The sequence below is a fragment of the Nyctereutes procyonoides genome, unplaced genomic scaffold, assembly GCF_905146905.1.
Source record: "Nyctereutes procyonoides isolate TBG_1078 unplaced genomic scaffold, NYPRO_anot_genome, whole genome shotgun sequence".
In the NCBI taxonomy this organism is placed as follows: Eukaryota; Metazoa; Chordata; class Mammalia; order Carnivora; family Canidae; genus Nyctereutes; species Nyctereutes procyonoides.
This window is the reverse complement of record NW_026575140.1, coordinates 81,069,215-81,091,233: the sequence shown is the minus strand read 5'-3', so window position 1 is coordinate 81,091,233 and position 22,019 is coordinate 81,069,215. Positions and strand designations below refer to the sequence as shown.

Sequence of the window (22,019 nt, the reverse complement as noted above, 5' to 3'; positions counted from 1 at the left end):
TGTGCCCCAGGCGAGGTGTTCACTCACAATTCCCGCCGGGAGTCGCAGCCCTGCTCTGCGTAATTGTGAATTTCAATACGCTAACAGTATCAGGCTGGCCAAGATAAACGTAATGGATTTGGTTTAGTATTCGGTGCCAAGTAATACACAGCTGATTAACCCAGCCCACAGATGCACGGAAATCATCTGGTTTTCCTTGCTTCTCCATGGGCTCCTTCCCCAGGCCGGCATCAACTGAGAGCTGACCTTGGCCAGGCCGTGCACAGAGATGTGGAAACTGCTTGTTGTTCCCAGCAAGGCGCTGCGCCTGCAAAACAGCCTTCGACTGTTGACTCACCAGACCAGACAGCTCATGTTGAGGCGGCTGTGATGCACACAGAACACAGGACGGCTCTGCTGCCTCCTAGGTGGTGAGACAAAGGGATGTGAGGAGAGGGGATGTGAGGGGAGGGGCCAAGGGGAAGGCCGAAGAATGCCCACTGTTTGCAGAGCCTGTGGGAACAGTTGCCAAATGGAAATTATGTTTGTGAGGGTAATGGGTAGAGAGTCTATGGGAGGGTCTGGATGGGACAGGGAAATGGGCCAGTTTTCTTCAGATCTCGCCGATGCGGAGCTGAGTATGACACTAAATCCCACTGAATTCTCAAACAGTAAGAGAGAGCAGAACATCTTGATATACGTCCTATGCTCAGTCATCTTATGCCATATAATTGGGGTTCAAAACTAGGATGGAAAATGTCCGGGAAGAATGTTAGTGGATGAAGAAACGGCAAAGGATTACTTACTTGACAAATATTTACTGAGCACCTGTTACGTGCTGGGTGCTGAGTGGGCGCAGGAAGCCTGGCCGCACGCTCATAGCAGCCCAGAGAGAGCCCCTGTGGGAGACATGGCGTGAGCAAAACCCGAGTGGACATTCAGAGGTGGGAGCTCCACTTCCTACCGATTCAGTCTCTGGAGACGTCTCCTGAGACAGCAATCTTTATTACCTACTGCTTTACCTATGCCTTCGGCTCCCCGACACTGTACTTCTGGGCCCTCTCTTCGGAGGGTCTGGCTTCTTCCGCACAGACGAAGGAATCTGTAGGCTTTCTTTTCAAGTTCTCCAGGTAATCACAGCGCTGAGCTGGACCTGGGAGGCTGCCTCAGCGGGCCTGTGTGAGCTAAGTGGAGGTTGGTACCAACAACATGATGAGAGGCACCATTCAATGCATGTTTCTCTTATAAAAGCAGACAGTGTCTTCTCCAGGAAGCTGGCCCAGTTGGTGTTAGGGGCCCCTCCTCCATGCTCTACCAGCCACCTGCACACCCCTCCCTCCTTCAGCACCATCTATTATCCTGCTGGCTGCTTCTTAGGCTGCTGTTACTCTGAAGTCTGAGACGGCTATAACATCTTTTTCATCTCCCTTTTGCTGGTGTCTGGCGTAAAGGGTATACGATAAATGTCTGCCACGGAATGAGGCAACTGGGTGGTTCTCATGTATTTCTGAGCCCTGCTCTCGGAGTAAAACATGGGCAGGGAGCTATGCATGTAGGATACCAAAAGAGATACCCCAGAAATACCCTTCCAGGCCAGGAGGATGGGGGCGTTCCTGCACCTGCAGGTGGGGCTCTGGTGGGATGCACAGAGCTGGGGCCTGGGCTCTAGCTGCAGGTTGCAGACCTGCTCAGCTTTCTGGGAGAGTATCAATTTCCCCGGCTGCCTCCAGCCCACCGTTTCACTTGTTAGCAGCAAATGTGAGAAATGAAAAGCATCTCAATGGGACCTCTAGGAGAACGTCTGGGATTCTCAGATATACTTTGAATGAAATGTTACTTCTTTTACAAGGCAAATAGTCCCCTCCACCACCTGTTTTGAAGAAATGTCTATAACAAAGCCACATTTCTAGAAACTATTAGATAGCTGATGATGGATTAAATCGGCTCTAATTTGAACATATTAAGAAGCCAAGCAGAGAAAATATTTTCACATTCTGTATGTCAATTGAAACATTAAAAAAGTAAAATGTTCTTTCAAGCTGTTTTGCTTTTTTGAAGGTTTCACCCTGCACTCCCACCTAATGGGAAGGTGTGTGTGCACGTGTGTCTATGCGTCTGTGTGTGTGCACACACACACTTTGTTCCCGAGCATGCCTGCAGAGCGGAGCAGATATGTGAGGGGGAAGGACGTGAGTGAGTGGCTAGAAAGGGCAGCCTGTGAGTGAGGCAGAGCTGGGTGGCTTCTTGGCTCCACTAGCTCATATTCCGAAACCAGTGAAGTTCTACTGCCATCTCGTGGCACCGTAACATGTTCACAAGAGGCACAGTGTGCTCAGATCCTTAAACGAAAGTCCTGCAACATCCCAGTAGCCCACACAAAGGTGTTAACCTGCAGTGAGATTAGAGTAAGAAATAATCTTGCTTTTTTATTCAAAAAGATCATGTGCTTCACAACAATCTGGTTTCAAAACGACCTCAGATCTTAACACTAAGGCTACCATGACATTTATTTTGCCATATTTAACAGTTTCACTTTGAAAAAGCCTCAATGGGAAAAATTACCTTTGAAACCCACTGGGACAGTCTCACATAAACTAGGATATTTCACAAGCAATAAAGTTCTGTCTTCAATATTCAATCTTTTCAATTTCATCCATGTCTTCAGGGTCGAGTTGCTTAATACTGCTGTCTAGAAGAAGGAAAGAGAATGGAACGAGTCTGAGCCCAGGGCCTAAATGGAATGTCATTCCACTCAACTCTGGATTCTCTTTAAGATTTTATTTATTTATTCAGGGAGAGACAGAAGGAGTAGCAGACTCCCTGATGAGAAGGGAGCCCAACATGGGGCTCGATCCAAGGACCCTGAGATCATGACCTGAGCTGAAGGTAGTGGCTTAACTGACTCAGCCACCCAGGCACTCCTCGACTCTGAATTTCTGAAGACAGTGATACTTTTGCAAATATGTGTTCCTGTGATCCGCTGCATGGAAAGCCTTAAGAGATGAACATTCTCGAGATCAGTTAAGGAAGAGATGGCATCAAAATAATCAAATAAGATTGACTAAAGTAACATCAAATGCACCAAATAATAGAACACAGAGGTCTAGATACCCTGGGTCAGGAAATAGACCAGAGTGCAAGTGAGGGGAGCCTGGGAAGGGGGCCTGGCTGTGCTGGGAGGAATGAAGTGGGTGTGTGTGGGGGGTGAGTGTATGTGTAGGGGGTGTAGGAAGGCAACAGGGAGAGGGGCGAAGGCTCCTCCACTGTCACTTCTCAAAACGAGGTCATAAGGCACTTACCATAGCAAGAGTGGATTGTAAGGGTTCTCTTTGCCTGCATCCCTCCTTGCTTCTCCTAACACAGAGGTGCTTAATCAACTTCCCTGCAGGGCCACAGACGTGCTACGGTCTACAGACTTTTCAGAACTGTATTCCAAACTGCATACGTGCGCTTCTGTGCACCTCCCCAGGATAGTTTCCATTCTTCCCACAAAAGTTAAGTACCATTTCCCAAATAGGCGAAGATATATTCAGGGTCATTTTCGTGTTCCTCTTCCCTGGCTCCCCTGCCCTATCCATGGGTTTGGTGCATGGGCTAATTTGAGAAGTGGACACCTCAGTTTAGGTCACGCTTCCAGTTTCCATCAGAGGGCAAGGTGCCAGTCCAAGAACCCCAGCAGGTTATCAGAGCCTGCCTTGTTTGGATGGGGGCTGGAGGAAGGGACAAATGTAAATAAAAGATAAGCTTGGGACAATTTTATCATAAAGGACTTTATTACTTTGTTTAGGACGGTGCTCTATAGGACGTGAAAAGCTGCCCCAGGTCCCACAATGGGCAATAACATAAACCTGAATTCTTAGTAATTCTGCTTGATTTTTAAATTGTTCCTTAGCCACACCCTATATGGATGATTTAACCAATGGTCTCACTTTAGGAACCCTGGCAGTGTGAATCAGAAGCCTCCTACTCCTTGGCTCCTGCCCCCACCATGCTACCCTAAGCCTCTGGGTGCAAGGTTCGTGACACATGCCATCAGTGTCACCATCAGCAGGGTCTGCGGTTCCCACTGTGAAAGGTGCTACTTACTGAAGTGATCCTGGATCTTCATGAGCAGGGGCAGCTTTTCCACTTCAATCATGTTGAAGGCCAGGCCCTTTTTCCCAAAGCGTCCTGTCCGCCCTATGCGGTGAAGGTAGGTCTCGTAGTCTGGCTCCTCTGCTTGGTTTACAGGGAGGTCAAAGTTCACAACAATCGTGACCTGCTTCACATCGATCCCTGGAAGAGGAGAAGTGCTGTTGGATCCTGCACCTGGTTCCTTAGGACACACCTATTCACAAACCACATCTGCCAAGGAAACTGTCCTTAACAGCCACAGTTTACCAGTAAAACCTGGCTTTACATCATGGAAGCGGATACCTTGGTCAGGCAGTTTGCTGGCACAGTATGCCTACAATGACAGATTCAAGAGTGTCAGTAGAAGCTAATTCCACAGAATCTAAATAGGTACAAAAGCTGTGTGTGTGCTGTGGACCCGGGCTCTCCCCAAGCCCATGAAGCCACTGCCTCCTCTCGACTCCTGCTGTACTAAGCCCCCAGCAGGCCCCTGCTCCAGTGTCCTCTACCTTTCACAGGATCCCCCTCAGCCCCATGCCCTGGCCATCATCCCATCCATTTCTTTCTTTATGCCTTGCTTCACTGTTACAACAGCTTCCAGCTGGGCTTCCCTTCTCTCTTCTTCTGATCTCTCCAACCATAGTAATCATGGCAACGCTGAGAACACTGCTGTTGAGGATCCGACTGCCCCAGTGGCCCAGGATAAAGTACAAACAACTCCAGATTCCCATACTACCTGAAGTCTCATCCCTTCTACTCCTACTCAAATCCAACACTACAGTCTCACAGTAGTGCCATTTCCCAAGCAAACTGTCAGTTCTTACCAAACTGGATTCCCTACCCTTCTTTCAGAACCTTTCATATCTACTGTCCGCTAGAAGACTTCGGAGATTCCCCCGTGCTTCCGTCCCCCAGCATTAGAAAGTTGTCTGGGTCATAATCTTCGTCCTGCTTGGGAGTTCCTGGTGCCCTCTATCCTCCAAGGTCTACAGTCATACCATCCAATATGGCTAACTTTAATTCAAATTAAAAATTCATTTCCTCACTCACACTAGCCATGTTTCAAGTGTCGGCAGCCATATATGGCCAGTGGCTACCAACTGAACAGCACAGAGTAGAACGCTTCCATCAATGTGGAAAGTTCTATTGGACAGCACTGCTTCTGGACAGTCAAGCCTCTAGGCACTGAGCTCCAAGGGCTTTTTCAGGCTCCATCCTTTTTCAGGCTATTCTTCCATAGTGCTGAGCTCCACAAGCATGGCAGGTCCTCATTTCTATCTGCTGAACTAAGAATGAATTAGGAAACACGGTTTGAGTGTGGGGGGGTTCTAGGCAAGGGTACAGGAAAGATGACGAATGTAGGAAGGCCCATCTCTTGAAAAAAAAGAATTTCTTCCTGCAAGTAGTTTTTGAAATTAAAAACACTTCAAGAGATGATCAACATTATCAGTCATTAGGGAACATGAGTTTAAAAACCCCAAAAGATATCACACACATCTACTAGAATGGCTAGAATTAAAGAGTGACGATACCAATTGTTGGCAAGGATGCAGAGCAACTGGAACTTTCCTACATTGCTGATAGGAATTAAAAAACAGTAGTCACTTTGGAAGACAGTTTTACAGTTTCTTATGAAGCTAAACGTACATTTACCATATGACTCAGAAAATCTACTCCGAGGTATTTATCCAAGAGAAATGAAACATGTCCATGAAAGACCTATACCTCAGTGTTTACTACAACTTTATTCAAAATAGCCCCAAACTGTGAACAATACAGATATCCATCAACTAACTGGTGAACGGATGAACTAATTGTGGTACATCCATTCAAAGGAATACTACTTGGCAATAAAAAGGACTGAACTACTGGTATTATATGTCACACCACCGGTGAATTCAAAAGCCTATGTCAAGTGGAATAAGTCGGACACAAAGGCTAACTACTCTATGATTTAATTTATATAGCATTCTGGAAGAGACAGAAATCCAATCAGGAGTTGCCAGGCATCAGATGATGAAAGGAAGAGGCTGGCTGCAAAAGAGCACGAGGAAGTTCTGGATGGAGAAGGAAGGGTTCTGTACTTTGATTATGGTGATAGTCTCATGACTCTCTGTTTGTCAAAACTCACTGTAAACTTAAAATCAGTGAGTTTTATCATCTGTAAATTATACTTCAATAAACTTGATTTTAAATGTGTGTGTAGACACACATGCACACACGCACACATACCTCGAGCACAGACATTGGTTGTTATAAGAACTTTCTCTTTCCCATCCCGAAACCTCTGAATGATGGAGGCTCGCTGATCCACGGTCAGCTCTCCGCTTAACAAAGACACTTGGTGGCCGTCCTGCATCATCTCCACAGTCAACCACTTGGCATTTCGACGAGTCTACATGAAAACACAAAACCCAGCAGAGCACCCCAAGTCAAAGCAGACCGGGTATGTCTGTGATGCTCACATATGCAGGGTGGGAAAACCGGAAAGGGCTGCATGTGAGTTTAGCTTTCCCCCTCCCTCAAGTCCTAGAGATCCTTAGAATGGGCACCTCCTGTGCTTCTCGGGGTCATATCCTCTCAACCTGCAGGAGCTTTGGCTTCTCAGCCACGAAGCCGAAATAAAACACTCACCTCCCTCACATGGCAGTATGAGGATGAAACGGGATAACCACAGGCACTGTAAGAGTGCTCATTTCTGCCCGGCGTCTCGTTCAAATCTTTACGTGCATTATGGTAATTGTGCTCAAGACAATTTAACAAAACAGCTACCTTATTTCATTTAAAAAATTTAAAAAGTCCCAAACCCAACGCTTACAAAAAATGGGAGTCACTCGCTCACGGTTTCATGGCAGATGCGAGCTTTCTTTCATTCTACATGTGGATTTTCATTTCAGTGCCATCCCTGTGCCAGCAGGTACCATTCTACCAGCAGGGGCTACGACAGTAAGACAGATGAGGTCCTGTGCTCACAGTGCTTGCAGTGTTCACGTGGTAGAGAGAAAATACAGCCAATGCGTGAACATGAAACACATCGGGAGAGCAAAAAAATTAATACGCAAGTAAAAATAGGGCAATATTAATAGTGAGTGATAGAGTGGCTACTTTACTATAGTAAGGAACCAGACAAGAACATTCTGAATCTGACAAAGGGGATCTATAAAAACCCCACAATAAACATCTACCCATATGGGGAAGCGTCAGGAGCAATCCTCCTAAACTAATCCTCCTAAACTAATGCTCTCTACTTAGCATCATCTTCAAGTCCTATTCCAGTACTTAATCTTTCCAGGTTCCATCCATAAAACACGGATTCATTTCCATCCTACATTGTCCTGAATATTAAACGCCCTCCTGTACACAACGTGCTGGCAGGGTGCCTGGCCCTAAGGCCGTCCCCTCCCCTCCTGTGGCCAGGCCAAGTCCAGGCACAACGAGGACAGATCCTGGCTCCATTACCTGGCAGAAGATGATGGCCTGGCCGATGGTGATGCCACCATAGATGTTGCACAGAGCCTGGTACTTGTCTTTCCTATTCTCACACAACACGTAATACTGTCGGATGTTGTTCAGGGTCAGCTCCTCCTTTCGTAACTTGATAACATTAGGGTCAGGAATGATTCGCTCTGCAAACTGCCACACAGAGTCCTCAAAGGTCGCTGAAAAGAGGAGCATCTGGCACTCAGAGGGTAAAGCTCTGTAGAGAGATGGGAAGACGCCGTCAGCCACCGCCGTCCCTGTCGCCCTCCTCCGAGGCAGCTTCGAGCAGGTCCTGCCACTGTGACCAGGGGTCAGCGGGTGAGGTGCTGCCTGCAACGAGCTCTGCCTCTGTGCAAAGGGCCATGTGTCCTGCCTCCCTGACCCCCAGAACCAAGAACTTGGAAAAACACAAGCTGAATGTGGAGCTTAAGAGCTAAGTTTAGGTATGTTTTTTGGAAGGTCTGGGGTGTTTCATGCCATTTTTAAGAGAGGCAGAAGCAGGAGCCATGAGTGTCAGTCTAGATACTCTTCATGGTATTTGTCTCACACGAAGTTAAACAGGAAGAAGGAAACAGGCTATTCAATGGCAGGTGTTGCATTTTTTGGGAGGAAAAGAACAACAGCCATACTATCTTTATTTGGAATGGGAAGGACCTGAATGGAAACAAAAGGGGAACCAAAGGGGAAAAGCTACTGCATGCAAAACTTGAGGTGGACCAAAACAAACACGGGGATGATTTACATAAAGTTTAAAAGTGGGCAAAATAAATCTATGGAGCTAGCAGTCAGAAAAGAGGCTAATCAATCGTGGGAGAGTTGGGGCAGGGACTAGTGATAGGTAAGGAGCCGTAGGGGACCTCTGGAGAGTCAGTGACGTTCTATTTCTTGGTCTGGGCCATTATCACACCAACACAGTCTCTTTGAATTTTCACTCAGCTGTACACTTGTGATTCATGTATTTCTCTGAACATATTTTACATATAAATACATTTTAATTTTATTTCAGACAAAAATCATCACTTTTGGGAAGAAGACAGAGCACCCAAAAGATAAGTCATCAGTGCTGAAAGAGAGTGGGAGAGATCGTGGAGTGCAGTGACTCTCAGGCACTAACTACGCCAAGCCGGGGGCGTGGATCATCTGGGGAGCTTTCCCAAGTAACAATCTGACAGACTTCTGGGCAAGTATGGTAGACTGTGACACACGTATGTACCTCCTCAGCTTCCCACATACCACTAATATGATAATAAAGAGAAAGATACAAACCCACAACAACATGGAGAAGAGGAGAGGAGAAAGTGGTGGATGAGGTATCTTATTAGGTTTCTGGAAGATGGGAATGTGGATGATGCCCTCATGGAATGCTACAGGTGGACATGGTGATGCAGAGGGTGGCTGAGTTGCAAAGACAGTGGCTCCCTCACAATCCCTGAGAGCTTTCAGAGCTTCAAGGACCAGGGCCCAGAGAAAGCAGGGGTGATGTGTTAGAAAAAACAAGGGAAATTATGCATTAGCTCGCTGCAGGGTGGTGAGGGGGCTCTCTTGGCCATCCACTGTATCACAGTCCTTCCTCTGGAAAAAGATGGTGCCAGGACTTGCATCCCAAGGCTTGCACCATTTCATTTCTTTTTCTTTCTCTCTCTTTCTTTTTTCTTCCTTCTTTCCTTTCCTTCTTTCTTTCCTTCGTTCTTCTTTTTTTTTTTTTTTTTAAGATTTTACTCATTTATTCATGAGACACACACAGAGAGAGGCAGAGACATAGGCAGAGGGAGAAGCAGGCTCCCAGCAGGGAGCTCAACGCGGGATCACACCCTGAGCCAAAGGCAGATGCTCAGCCACTGAGCCAGCCAGGCATCCTGCACCATTTCATTTCAAAAAGACAATGTACACAGATTACACAAGGAAAGGAAACATGGGCTTGTTCTGCAGAACACTCTGGATTTTGAAGATCTTGTAAAAGAATAGAATATAAACCATTTCATTAAGAATTTTTCTGGTGATTAAACTGATTTAATTTAATCTTATTGAAATGCTATTTTTTGATTTATTGGGCTAAATAAAATATAACATGAATTTCACCTGATTTTTTAATGTGGCTATTAGGAAATTTAAAATTACACATGTGGCTTGCATTATATTTCTATGGGACGAGGGATGCCTGGGTGGCTCAGTGGTTTGAGTGTCTGCCTTCGGCTCAGGTCATGATCCCACAGTCTCAGGACGGAGTCCCGCATCAAGCTCCCTGCATGGTGCCTGCTTCTCCCTCTGCCTATGTCTCTGCCTCTGTGTGTGTCTCTCATGAATGAATAAATAAGTAAAATCCTAAAAAATATGTATTTTTCTATGGGACGAGACTATGATTTAATCTTTTTAAGCAAAAGGAAGAAAATCAACAATGGAGGGATGACCAACCAATATAGATGCTCTAATTATTACTTAATATTCTCTTGAGTAGAAAGCCCTTTTTGACTACTGGATCTTTCCTGGAATTCTGAATCTTTCATTCTCGGTTATACGTAAATTAACACTTATTGGTAAGGGGAGGAAAGAAGGGAGTCTTACTTGATCTTTGGCAAAAATTACTTTAAATAGGAGGACTGGCTGAGCATGTGTATAAAGAGCAGATGAATCCACCTTCATTCAGGCAGCTGAGCAGGTACAAGTAGGAGACTAGAGGTTTATTCTGTGCAGAAATCCCAGACTTGGGGATACCAGCCTCAGAAGAAGGTGAAAATAAAGCAGATCACTGAAAATAGGGAGTGAAAATATGCATATGAGAATACGCAGCCCAGCCCATTCCCTGGCCCTGTTCCCAAGAGACCAGCAGCCAAGTTTATGTCTCCTAGGGACGAGATGAGAGACATTCCATAGTCCTAACGATCCGCAGGTAACGATCATCCTAGAGGGGAGCTGCCCAGGTCACAAGCTCCATCCATGCACCTGGAGCTGTCAATAAGCTTCTTGGGTACTGACACAGACTATGGAAGACTAGCCATGTATCACCAGATGAGAGGGGGAAAGGTCCATCATAAGAGACAGAGACGTAGCAAACAAACAAAAGAAGAAACAGACAATTCAGAGCCAATGTTGAGAACAGAAAAGAATTTTAAATACTATAATTAACATCCTCAGAGAGACAACAGCAGCATATGGCATCCATAACAAGAAAAGGAAGTCACAGAGAAGAAACAGAGAAAGCCAGGACAACCCAGACAAGACCAAAAAGGCCAAATGTGTTATTTTAATGACAGAAGAACACATCCAACTCGGTTAAAGAGATGAACACCAAAAACAGGGCAAAGTACTGCATGACGGGCCGAACTGAGTGCAAGGCACAGTGGGGAAGGAGACGTGAAAAGCACATATGGAGACTGAACCTCCCAAAGTCAGGATGAGACAGGCAACATTTCCAAATTCCAAGTTGTTTTTCCTTTTTAAAGTACACAGAGCTCAGCTGGAAACAGTGGATGCTGAATTTTTTTCGCCATAACACACAAATCGACATGCATCATTGCATTCTTCCCTTGACATCTCTAGGAAACTTAGTGAAGTTACATTTCCTGCATCAGTGTTTGCAAGCAGAATGTCCTGTGGGGGAACAAATGCAGACATTCTGACCTCAGATGTCTTACCACTGTCAGCAGTCAGTGTAGAGCGAATTCCATAAGATCTTATCAATGATCACGCTTTGTACACTATAGCAGATATGTCCGATCACAGCAACAAAAAATATATTCCCCCCTATTTCTTAGGCACTTTGACTTGAAAAATGGAGTTCAAAATATCTTTGTGACTTCTAAGAAGTTTTAAGAAGACACCAAAAAATCTAAAACAGAAGACTGCTGATCCCATATCCAAATACAAACTAGCTTTTGCTCAACTGTCTGCACATGCAGCAGACAGTGCAAATGCAGATTCCAGTCTGTATACTTATCAAAGAAAATGAAAAGATCTTGCCAGTTAAATATCCTGCATAGTCCGTGCACAGCACTTCCAAAAGGTGAATCATTTGCTTAACTGTGACACTGAGCTTTCGTTATCAAAGTTTTTGTTTACTTTTCAGTGTGCTCAAAACTTGCAGAGGCACTTAGTAAAATTTTTACCTGTATGAAAATGGAAGAAGAGAGTCACCTTGAACATCTGTCCATCAGATTATCATTGTTGAGGCCACAGAAAAGAGTTAAAATGCTGGCCGGTCATAAAATCGTATCTTCAAAGCAGAGGAAAGGATTATAGTTAAAACAGAAATGATATGCTGTTTCTCCAAAATTGTGTGATAACCTGTGAAGATGCTTTCAGGGGTACAGACAAAAAGGATGGACTGCATGCCCTGAGCTGTCTGGTGCTACTGACAGGTTATATAACAAATGCTCATAGCAAAAAACAAAAAACAACTCATTTTTTTAAAGAAATAAGGCTGCTGCAAAACTCAAAAAATGTCACCAGAAAAGGGCAGTCCAGTTCAACAAGACCTTCTCATTCTTTTGCTAAACAATGTAACTTACTCAGAATCCATCTTTGATTTTACAAGCTTAAATATACATTTTTAAGATTTTAGTTATTTCGGGAGAGGGCGAGAGCACGCACAAGCAATGAACAGGGGAAGGGGCAGAGGGAGAAGCAGACTCCCCACGGGAACAGGAAGCTGGACGCAGGGCTCAATCCCAGGGTCCAGGATCATGACCTGAGCCAAAGCAGTGGCTTAACCAACTGAACCACCCAGGTGCTCCTGATTTCACAAGCTTAAATTGCTCCCATCCTTCACCGCCATTCCCCTGAGAACTGCAATAGTAGCTAAGGTACTTCAGAGCATTTAAAAATGATGGACATTTTAGACGTGGACAATCTAAGTGGTGGATTTATGGACATGAGGGATCTGAACAAACACCTGGTCTACCAAATAAGCCTGAAGACAGAGCTGATGTGGACATTTCTAGAAAGCTAGATACGAATTCTTGTGCATTTAAAAACCAACTGTTGCTAGTAAGTAAACTCTTAAATAGTCCGTGCTTGAACATTTTTGTGAAGAGGACATCACGCTGGACTAATACCAAGGGTAGCGTGAGCTTGCTAAGACCAGAGCTACAAGTCAAAATGAATTTTACATTGGAATGTATTGTTTTACTGACACATATAAAAAAAAGAAGGCTGCAGGTAGTTCAGAGAAGTATTACTGGAAGATGAAAGTGAAAGAGTAGAAACAGCCTACCTATGAGACAAAAAGAAATAGGTCACCACTGGTTTAGTCTTTAAACACAGGTAACACTGTAGTCACATTCTCCTCATAAAAAGTATTATATTTAAAAATCTTAAGAATGTACAATGGCACAGAATACAATAATTTAAGATTAAAATAAATTGCTGTTGAAGATGACATAAAACACTGTTATGTCTTTCTCATACATATTATCCATTTAATTAGTTGTACTAATAATTATGACTAATTGTCCCTATTAACCAGTTATTGTTTTGCTTAAGTAGTAGCATTTAGTAAAAAATATAGAATGATATATAATTTTAAAGAAACATGTGTTTCCCATATTTTTATGTTAATAACATGTATATTCTATGTAAAAAAATGAAAATAAAATCTTTTTAAAAAATGAACACAGTGAGTGCCCCGTGTCTAGAACAATGGATGAGGAAAAAAAGGACCCAAACCAATACATATCACGGAGTTTCAGAATACCATGCAGAAGGAAGATTCCAAAAGCTTCTAGAGAGAAAAAAACAGATAACATACAAAAGTTGGGGGATCAGGATGACAGTAAACTTGTCAGCAAAGCAATGGAACTGAGAGTATTAATCAGACTATTTAAAAAATTTCTGTTTTCACCACTGACTCTGAATTTACTAGGAGAATTCTATAACTTGGATTCCACATCCAATCAAAAGATCAGATTACAGACACAATGAAGACATTTTCAGACCTGTGGGAGATGGAAAATGAATTTCCTTTTTTTAAAAAAAATTTTATTTATTTATTCATGAGAGACACAGAGAGGGAGAGAGGCAGAAACACAGGCAGAGGGAGAAGCAGGCTCCATGCAAGGGGCCCGATGTGGGACTCGATCCCTGGACCCAGGATCACACCCTGGGCCGAAGGCAGGCACGAAACTGCTGAACCACCCAGGCATCCTGAAAATGAACTTCCTAATGTTCTTTTTAAGAAGCCATTAGAGAATACCCTCCTGAAAACCGAGTATACGGATAGTAAACCAATAAAAATGACCCCGAAAACAGGAGATTCCAAACTGTAAATGAGGATCAGGAAGAACTATGGTGACAGCTTCACAACCAGTCCAGACTGAAACTGGAGCAAGCTTGCAAGAGTTTCAGGAAAAAAAAGAAATTGATGGAGTTTTTACATGTTTTTGCCTATATGGAGATATCACTCACCTATGACAATATGATGAAATAGGCAGAGAAAAATTAAAGATCCCTACCCAGTGATGCTAACCCAATGAAGGAAAACAGGCAGTTATTAATTCAAGGGGAAACAGCCATACAGGAACAAATATGGCTATGGTAATCTACTGCACAACAGTGAGCAATATTTATAATGCCCTAATGATAACAACTGTTATTGTAGCAACTCTTGTGATATAACCACAGAAAGGCAGCAAAGGGGACAGGAAGGTGGGAGAGGGTGGAGGTACAAAACAGCTGGATTCCCACCTCCTATACTAGCAGTCAGACACAGGGACACATTAAAAAATAGCCATTTGAGGGTTTATATGAGGGTTAGTACCAAAACAGAGCAGTATTCTCTAGAAGATAGGGCAGAGGGGCCACTGTTCATTACAGTGGCCATTTCAGTACTATCTAGCTTTAAAAAAAAAAAAAAAGCTGTATTTATTTATTTGAGAGAGAGAGAGAGACAGCACGCACGCATGCACACACACAACCCTAAGATCACAACCTGAGTCAAAACCACTGTGCCATCTAGGCGTCCCTCACTACTATTTGAATTTAACACTGAACATATGCTTTATTTAATGGTACATGTGCAGATTCCTAGAGCCCACTCCCAGAAATTCTGAACCAGTGAGGTGGTAATCTGTAAATTTAAGACTCTTGGGTGATCCTGAGAGAGGCCTAGAAAAACAATAGGATTTACCTGACAAATGAGACTTGACAAACGTCAGGACTCGTTCATGGGGCTCCTGATTCCAGGTTACTGTGTTCTCTATTCTCTACTCTCCAGGAGTTATCCTCACAATAGCTTGATGATTATCAGGCTTTAATAAACTCTCTTTAGACTTTTGCTCTTAACAGAAAAATTAGTGGCACAATTTGGTGCCGACCCACCACATGGGTTCCATGTGAAGGCCTGTAGTGAAAACGAAAGCAGTCGGGCAAGATTACTAAGGTGGGAATATGACAGACAGCAATCTAAGGACCTGCGGAGCTGGCGAAACTACTGGGCACCCAAGTTTGTTTTAAAGGCAAAGGAAGCGGGAATTAAGTAGTGAAGACAATTGGGAGCAGGAGACAAATGGAACTCCCCCTCCAGACTCAAGATCCAAGAAGAAAAAGGCTGAATGTGAAACTTACCTCTGAATACGAATGCTTTGATCGGAGAATCCTTGCGTGTCGATCATCACGTCCGCTTCATCCAGGACAAACACACGAATCTTAGTCAAATCAATTAATTTTCGCTTGAAACACCAATCCAGGACAGTCCCAGGAGTGCCAATTATAATCTGCTTGGTGACGTCGGTGCCTCTGGGAACTAGGGAGAAAAGAGTTCAAAGACTCCTTCAGATGCGAACAACCCTAACAGTCCACAATTCCAGGCCACGCAACATAGGACTCTTTAGGTGAAAGTATATTTCATGATGATTTTCCAAGTGCAAACCCTAAAGGTCATTGCAAATTTTGATTTTGCAGAGCTTTTGGATAAATTCCCCAGTTTCCAGGTTTAGAGTAAGAATAGTTCCGCCTATATGATTCTGCCCCATGGTCAGTTAAAAAGCTACCCTGCAGCAATCCCACTGCCTTACAGAAACACCGGCACAGTGGTAAAAAAATCTACAAACTGTCCCCAAATGGAAAATAAGCAAAACTGTCTACCAAAAGGTTACATTAAATAGATTATGGAATACTATGAAGTTAGTCAAAACAAGGAGGTGGGACCATATGTGTGGACATGGAAAGATGTTCAAAACATGTATGTTTTTAGACACCATGAGAAAAATTCTTCCATTTTCGTAAATGCTCTACAAAAACAAGTATACGTACGTTCATCCATATGTGTGTGAACTGAAAAAAGGAAGCAAACAATGGAGGTCTGTGAATAAAACTAGTTATCCTTAGGGACGCCTGGTGGCTCAGTGATTGAGCACCTGCCTTTGGCTCAGGGCGTGATCCGAGTCCCACATCGGGTTCCCTGCAGGGAGCCTGCTTCTCCCTCTGCCTGTGTCTCTGCCTCTCTCTCTCTGTGTCTCTCATGAATAAATAAATAAAATCTTAAAAAAAAAAAAAACCTAGTTATCCTTGGAAATTGGTTTTTGGAGGACAAACAAGAACTTTGTTTCACTTTTACCTTCTCATCTTCCATGTTTTAAAGACTTTTTTTCTGCTACAGACATGTAATACTTTAATGAAAGCGTTAAAGAATACAAGCTGTTCTGCACAAAACAATTGAGCCTCAAAAAAAAAAAAAAAGAATATACAAAAGCAGTGTCTTGCAAGATGTGGAAATGGTGTGACTAGCATTTACTGGGTCCTTATTATGCACCAGGCATGTCTGCAGTGCTGCACCTGCATCAGTTCATTTAATTCCAATCTCAGCTCTTTGTACAGGTGCTGCTATAGCTCTCATTTTAGAGACAAGGAAGCCAAGAAGGTACAGAACATGCTTGGTGGTGGTGGATTCAGGACTTAGAAAACCAGCCAGGCCTGGCTTACTGGTACATACTGCGATTCCCTCGAATGGCGTACATCACTTGAACATCCACACAGAATTTTCCCATCCGTTCGACCACACGACCAGTTTGCAAAGCCAGTTCATAAGTAGGAGCTAGGCAGAGGCACTGTGAGAGAGAAGGGGGAAGGTCCCAAGGCTCACACAAGCCACCATGCACACCTGAAGTACAAGTAACATCTGTACAGGGAGACGCATGTGTGCAAAATTGGGAGATAGATTTTGGCTGAATGTGGTATTTTCGGTTGAACGTGATTTAGCACTTGATAGGTCTGAGGTGAACGCTGAGTATGAGAGGGGAGAAGGGGCTGAAGGATACAGAAATACCTTTTATATATTCCTTTCTAAAGAGTGATGAAGAACCACAGATCAAGTTTTTCTGTGGGAGACAGTGGGGTGCAGGGAGGCTGGGAATGAAGAAGAAAGGAAATGCAAGGCACATCACCACTTGAGTATCACCCCCATGACTTCCTGCCTGCTATTACAAGTCTGCCTGTTTCCAGAACAGTCCCTCCTTGATCCAATCCACTACATCACCTCTGGCTGAACATTTCCTAAAACTGTTACTTCCATCCCCCTTTATCTGGTGGTTGCTGATAAATGAAGATGTTGATGGAAGAAACTGGTAGATATTTAATGCATTTACGGGCTTCAATTAAGGATCTGTGATACAGAGGAAAGGAAAACATAGTTCAAGTGATAACAATTGTTTCCACACACATTTCTCAACATAGGTTCAAGCACAGCTTTTCCAAAATTTTTATTCATGATATCAAACCCTGAATATACACGTCAGTGGACCTAAGAAGGCACACACTTTCATACGCCCAGCATCATTCATACCCACAGCTTATCTTGCTGATCAAACTATAAGTTTCCCAAAAGAACCCTTGTTTTCCCCACAGCCAGGGGGTGGGTTCAATACTCAGGTAGTCAGCCTGTCAAACGAGTTGAGGAGTACAGTTTGGAGAAATAGGGAAAGAACGCCAGACACTTTCCATGAGTGGAAACTAAGCCAAGAGAAGGGCAAGCACAGCTCCAGTCCCTGCTCAGTCGCTCTCTGACATCTGTGATCCCATGTGAGACACTGCCCTCTCCAAGCCCCAGACTCCCTTCTGCTAAAGGAGGAGGTGGACTGGGTGATGCTCTCGTCCTAAAGGTATACAGCTACCACCAGTGAATGCTCACTTTAGGCCAAGCACAGTGTGAAAGAGGCACGTTATTTAATCTACGTGACGATCGTATGAGCCATTCATTCATTCAACAAGCCAGGCAATGTGCTGCTCAGAGTCAAGAAGGATCCATGCCTTTACAGATGTTATCCTTACAGACAGGGAAACAGAGATGGAAAGACCTACTAACTCACCTAAGAATTCTACTAGGAAGTAGAGAGGCTGGGACTGGAACCAGTCAAACCATAAAGCCCGTGTTCCCGTCACTGTCCCGTACTGCTGCCCAATGCTCTGGTTTTATGAAGGGATCTCTATTCTAAATGCTATCATATCATGGCAGTAATATTGCCCATTACTAAAATAGCATTGGCACTGCAAACATTCCCCTTTCTCCCTCAGCCTTTCCTTACCTGTGGGAACAATTCCAAGGTATTAACTCTGCTTAGCATTGCCAAGACAAAAGCAGCTGTTTTTCCTGTTCCAGATTGGCTCTGAGCTATGAGGTTCTGGGGTCTGTAGAAGAGAAGAGACATCTGGGATAAACTGCATACAGGAGACTAAGAACCAAGTTGGAACAGCACTGCTCTGGAAACTCACGGGTGTGCCAGCATCATAGGGAGAGCCATTTCTTGGATTTTGGATGGTCTGTTAAATCCCATTGCATAAATCCCTTTTAATAACTCTTCCTTCCTATAAAAAAAAAAAGCAAACACTTAAAGCCTATGATTGGTCAGTAGCCTCAGAAATACAAACTAAAAGGGTGCATTTTTAAATTAAGCCACTTTGCAACTAAGTTTCAAAAGTAATATTTAGAAAAATACAATTTTTCAAAAGTAATATTTAGAAATACACAATTTATAACTCGACTCCCAAGCACACACAATCATGGCTGTATGTATGGACCACTCAAATAATACGCTATGCTATAAGCCTAGGCTGAGGACAGTAATAATAGCCTAACATTGAACTTTTGGTTGAACCAAACAAAAAGGAAAAACTCATCTGAAAGAAATGTATCAATTTGCCAGAAGAGTCTTATTTTCTATACAAGGAGAAAACTGAGATTTACTGTATAATCCTTTTTTAAAAAAGATTTTATTTTTTAAGTAATCTCTACACCTAACATGGGGCTCTGATTCATGAACCCCAGATCAAGAGTCCTATGCTCTTCCAATGGAGCCACCCAGATGCCCATACTGTTTAATTCTTTTTCATGAATGACAAACTTTGATTCTTTAACAGCTATTTTCAGAGAAGACAGATTTTACTGAGGTAATTCTTACATTAATTCTGTGTAGAGGTGGAAGACACATTACTACCTCATCCTATGAGCCAATTTTTTTTTTTTTGAGAGAGAGAACAAGTGGGTGCCGGATGGGGGGTGGGTAGGGGCAGAGCGAGAGAGAGAAAATCTTAAGCAGGCTCCATGCCCAACAGAGATCCCAACTCAGGGCTCAATCTCACAAGGCTGAGATCACAACCTGAGCTGAACCCAAGAGCTGGACACTTAACTGACTGAGCCCTGACATACCCCTGAGCCATCAGTTTTAAACACATCTTTCCTGGTGTCTCATGGTAGACGACAGGAAGATAAAATGAAATAGGCTGGAATACTTCCACCTTCAATGACATACAGGCACGTTTTGCATTTGCTTAATTGGCAGATTACTGGCAGCCAACTGTTAATCATAGGTAGGCTTCTCCTTCCACCTAGAATAGTTTGGGGCATTGGGATTTTGGATTTCTCCCCTTTACATAAGTCCCTATCAGTAACTCTTCCTGTTAAAATACATTTCCTTAATGTGAGTTGACAGATACCTAGGAAATGCAAACCCATTTGGGAAGTTATTCATTTGAATATCATCTGAAATAAAACATAATCAGGAAGATGACAGCTTATAACTTATCTACAGTGAGGGATGGAGGATATGTGGTCCATTGACGTCCCTGTATCTGTATTATGGTATGGAGAATAGCAACACGGCTCTGTCGAGCTTAGCTAGCCCCCTTAGCACAGCAAGGTTAAAATATTTTACTTTCAAGATGTTCTCCATTTGCTGCACACTCAGGTATCCTAATACTCCTCTTTGAGTCACATTTCAATTGCATGCAAAATGTGCACATCTCATTTTAATACTGCTTATTAGAACATGAAGAGGATTCTGAGGGTTTTTATTATTTAGCAGATTGTTCTGTACCATTCCTTCTGGCATTTTCCCAACATTAAATGAGTAAAAAATACTCACAGCCGCAGCTCTTCAAATGTTTTTACTGAGTAGAGTGGAGAGCTGGGATCCTTTTGTAAGACTTCAACTCGGTGACTGGATTCTACTAAGGACTGCCGGATTAACTTGTTTAAGAGTGAATTAGCTGCCAAATCCACTAGAAAAGCAAAAATAATAATAATAAAAAGGATATATTGTAGGAGACAAATCCAGCCTTCTAAGTGGTATCTAATAAATCGCTCCTTCCCGTTCAGAGATTGTATATCAAGCAACTGCTCCTAGTCTCATCTTTCTTCTAAAAGAAGGTTCTAGAAAGAATGACATAACACCAACAATTCCTTTTTTACCCGAGAATCCAGTTTCTTATGCTCTGCAGCTGCACCAACCTCTGACCTTAAGCAAGCCTACATCTATCACCACCAGGCCTAATTTTTCCTTGCCGGCTGAAAATTCTTAACTCATTCTGCACATTCCATATCAACTTCCCCTACAGAAATATGGCCTTACTCCTAATTTTTGTATTTCTTCTGATAGTCACTATTTATAAAGAAAATAGAAGAAAAAACAGCTCTTTTCCAACCGAGATTATATGATTCACTCACACTGTAAAAATCATGATGAACTGATACAGAGGGCTAGGTGCATGCAAATAAATGTATCTCCTACCTACATCGTCTTCATCATCTTCTTCCGTGTTATTAATTGAACCATCTAAAAGGATGGGAGAGAAACAGTAAGTACCGAACAAGATAGGTAAAGTGCATGACCCCAAAACCCTCACTGACTCCTCGGTGTGCAAGGGGCAGGGGCATCCAGTGGAAAGCTTGGGTTAAAAGAACAGGCAGGTCGCGGAGGGCCTTGGCAGTTAAATTAATGGGAGCCGGAGGCATTTCGGTTGCCAGGGCCCCGAGGAAAGCAATGCTTTTTTTTAATTAACGGAGGCCCATCTGCTTTATCTAACAGCACTCACCTACGTTTGGGACTGTAGTGGTCTTAATGCCCCGAAGGTTCTTCCGGGGATGGATGAGGTTTGAGAACTATTGAAAGACACAAATTTCAGCCGGGGTTAGGAAGCCAGCCAGCCAGCAGCCCATGCTCCCCCCGGGGCAGGGAGGGTCCCACCCCAATGCTCTTTTCCTCTGCGGTGTCAGCTATGGATTCCGACACCGGAGTCTTTTCAGGAAGAGGTCACCTCTATGAATCGTGCTAAAATCGAAGGAGGCTTTCTGCTGCCCCTGTACCTTAGGGTTCCTCTAATCTAAATGTGGCCAGTCCGGGGGGGGGGGTCACGGCACGAGCAAGGGCAGGTGGGCGGCAGCGCGCGGTGGTGGGTAAGATGGAAGCTAGGCGAGGCTCCATGGTCAAACGGGGAGAGCGCAAAAAACTCCAAGGTCTGGTTGGGGCTACCAGCTGCTCGGGGTCCCGGGACTCCTAGGGGTCTTCGTCTCGCGAGTCTCGGGGTCTCCTGCCCCGGGCCCTGCCCGAGTCGCGCCGCGGCTCCCCTCCACCGCTTGACACCCCACTCCACACGCCAGCGGGGCCCCCCCCGCAGCCCCCCCCCCCGGGTGCGGCCCCGGCCCCCGCCCACTTGCCCTCCCCGGCTCAGCGGCGGTTACATGGCTGCTCAGCCGCTCGCTCTCCGCCGCCCCGGCGTCGCCTCCCCAAAGTAACGACGCCATAGCCGCGCTCGCAGCTCCCGCCCCCGGCACGTGCGCCGTCCCCCGGCACGAGGCCGTGCCCGGCCGCAGCGCGCGGCCAATGGGCTTCCTCCGGGGGCGGGCCGACGCGCCCTCGACCTGCCGCGGCGCGCAGGCGCGCGAGCTCCAGGGAGGCGGTGGGCGGGGCCCGGGCCGGGGGGCGGGGCCCGGGGGGCGGAGGGCGGGACAGGGGAGTGCGTTCAGGGGCAGGTTTTTCTATTCCACCAGCCCCGCGTCCCCGGCAGGTGTGGAAACCCTCGGCGGGGCGCCGCTGTCGTGAACACTCGCCTGCTCCTGACCCTCTGCTGAGCCAGCAGCGGCTTGGCACTCTAAGCCGCCGCAATTTTCGCATTGATTCGAGCGAGAGTCCTACCACTCACTACCCAGACAATTTTCCAGGCGGTGAGGGGGTGGGTACCCTCCA

The 22,019-nt window shown here is 44.7% G+C and overlaps 1 protein-coding gene across 1 annotated transcript; it reads right to left on the bottom strand.

Annotated features, from left to right (window-relative positions):
* Window positions 1-2,440: 2,440 nt before the first annotated feature.
* DDX25 (DEAD-box helicase 25) lies at window positions 2,441-21,605 on the bottom strand. The gene is made up of 12 exons (XM_055306220.1): window positions 21,515-21,605; window positions 20,869-20,935; window positions 20,565-20,609; window positions 19,920-20,055; window positions 18,271-18,363; window positions 18,084-18,186; window positions 16,496-16,610; window positions 15,130-15,307; window positions 7,552-7,789; window positions 6,325-6,487; window positions 4,066-4,254; window positions 2,441-2,668 (listed from the first exon to the last, which is right to left on the bottom strand). The coding sequence occupies exons 1-12, from the start codon at window positions 21,575-21,577 to the stop codon at window positions 2,607-2,609; spliced, it is 1,452 nt and encodes a 483-aa protein (XP_055162195.1). The 5' UTR covers window positions 21,578-21,605; the 3' UTR covers window positions 2,441-2,606.
* Between the last annotated feature and the right edge of the window lie 414 nt (window positions 21,606-22,019).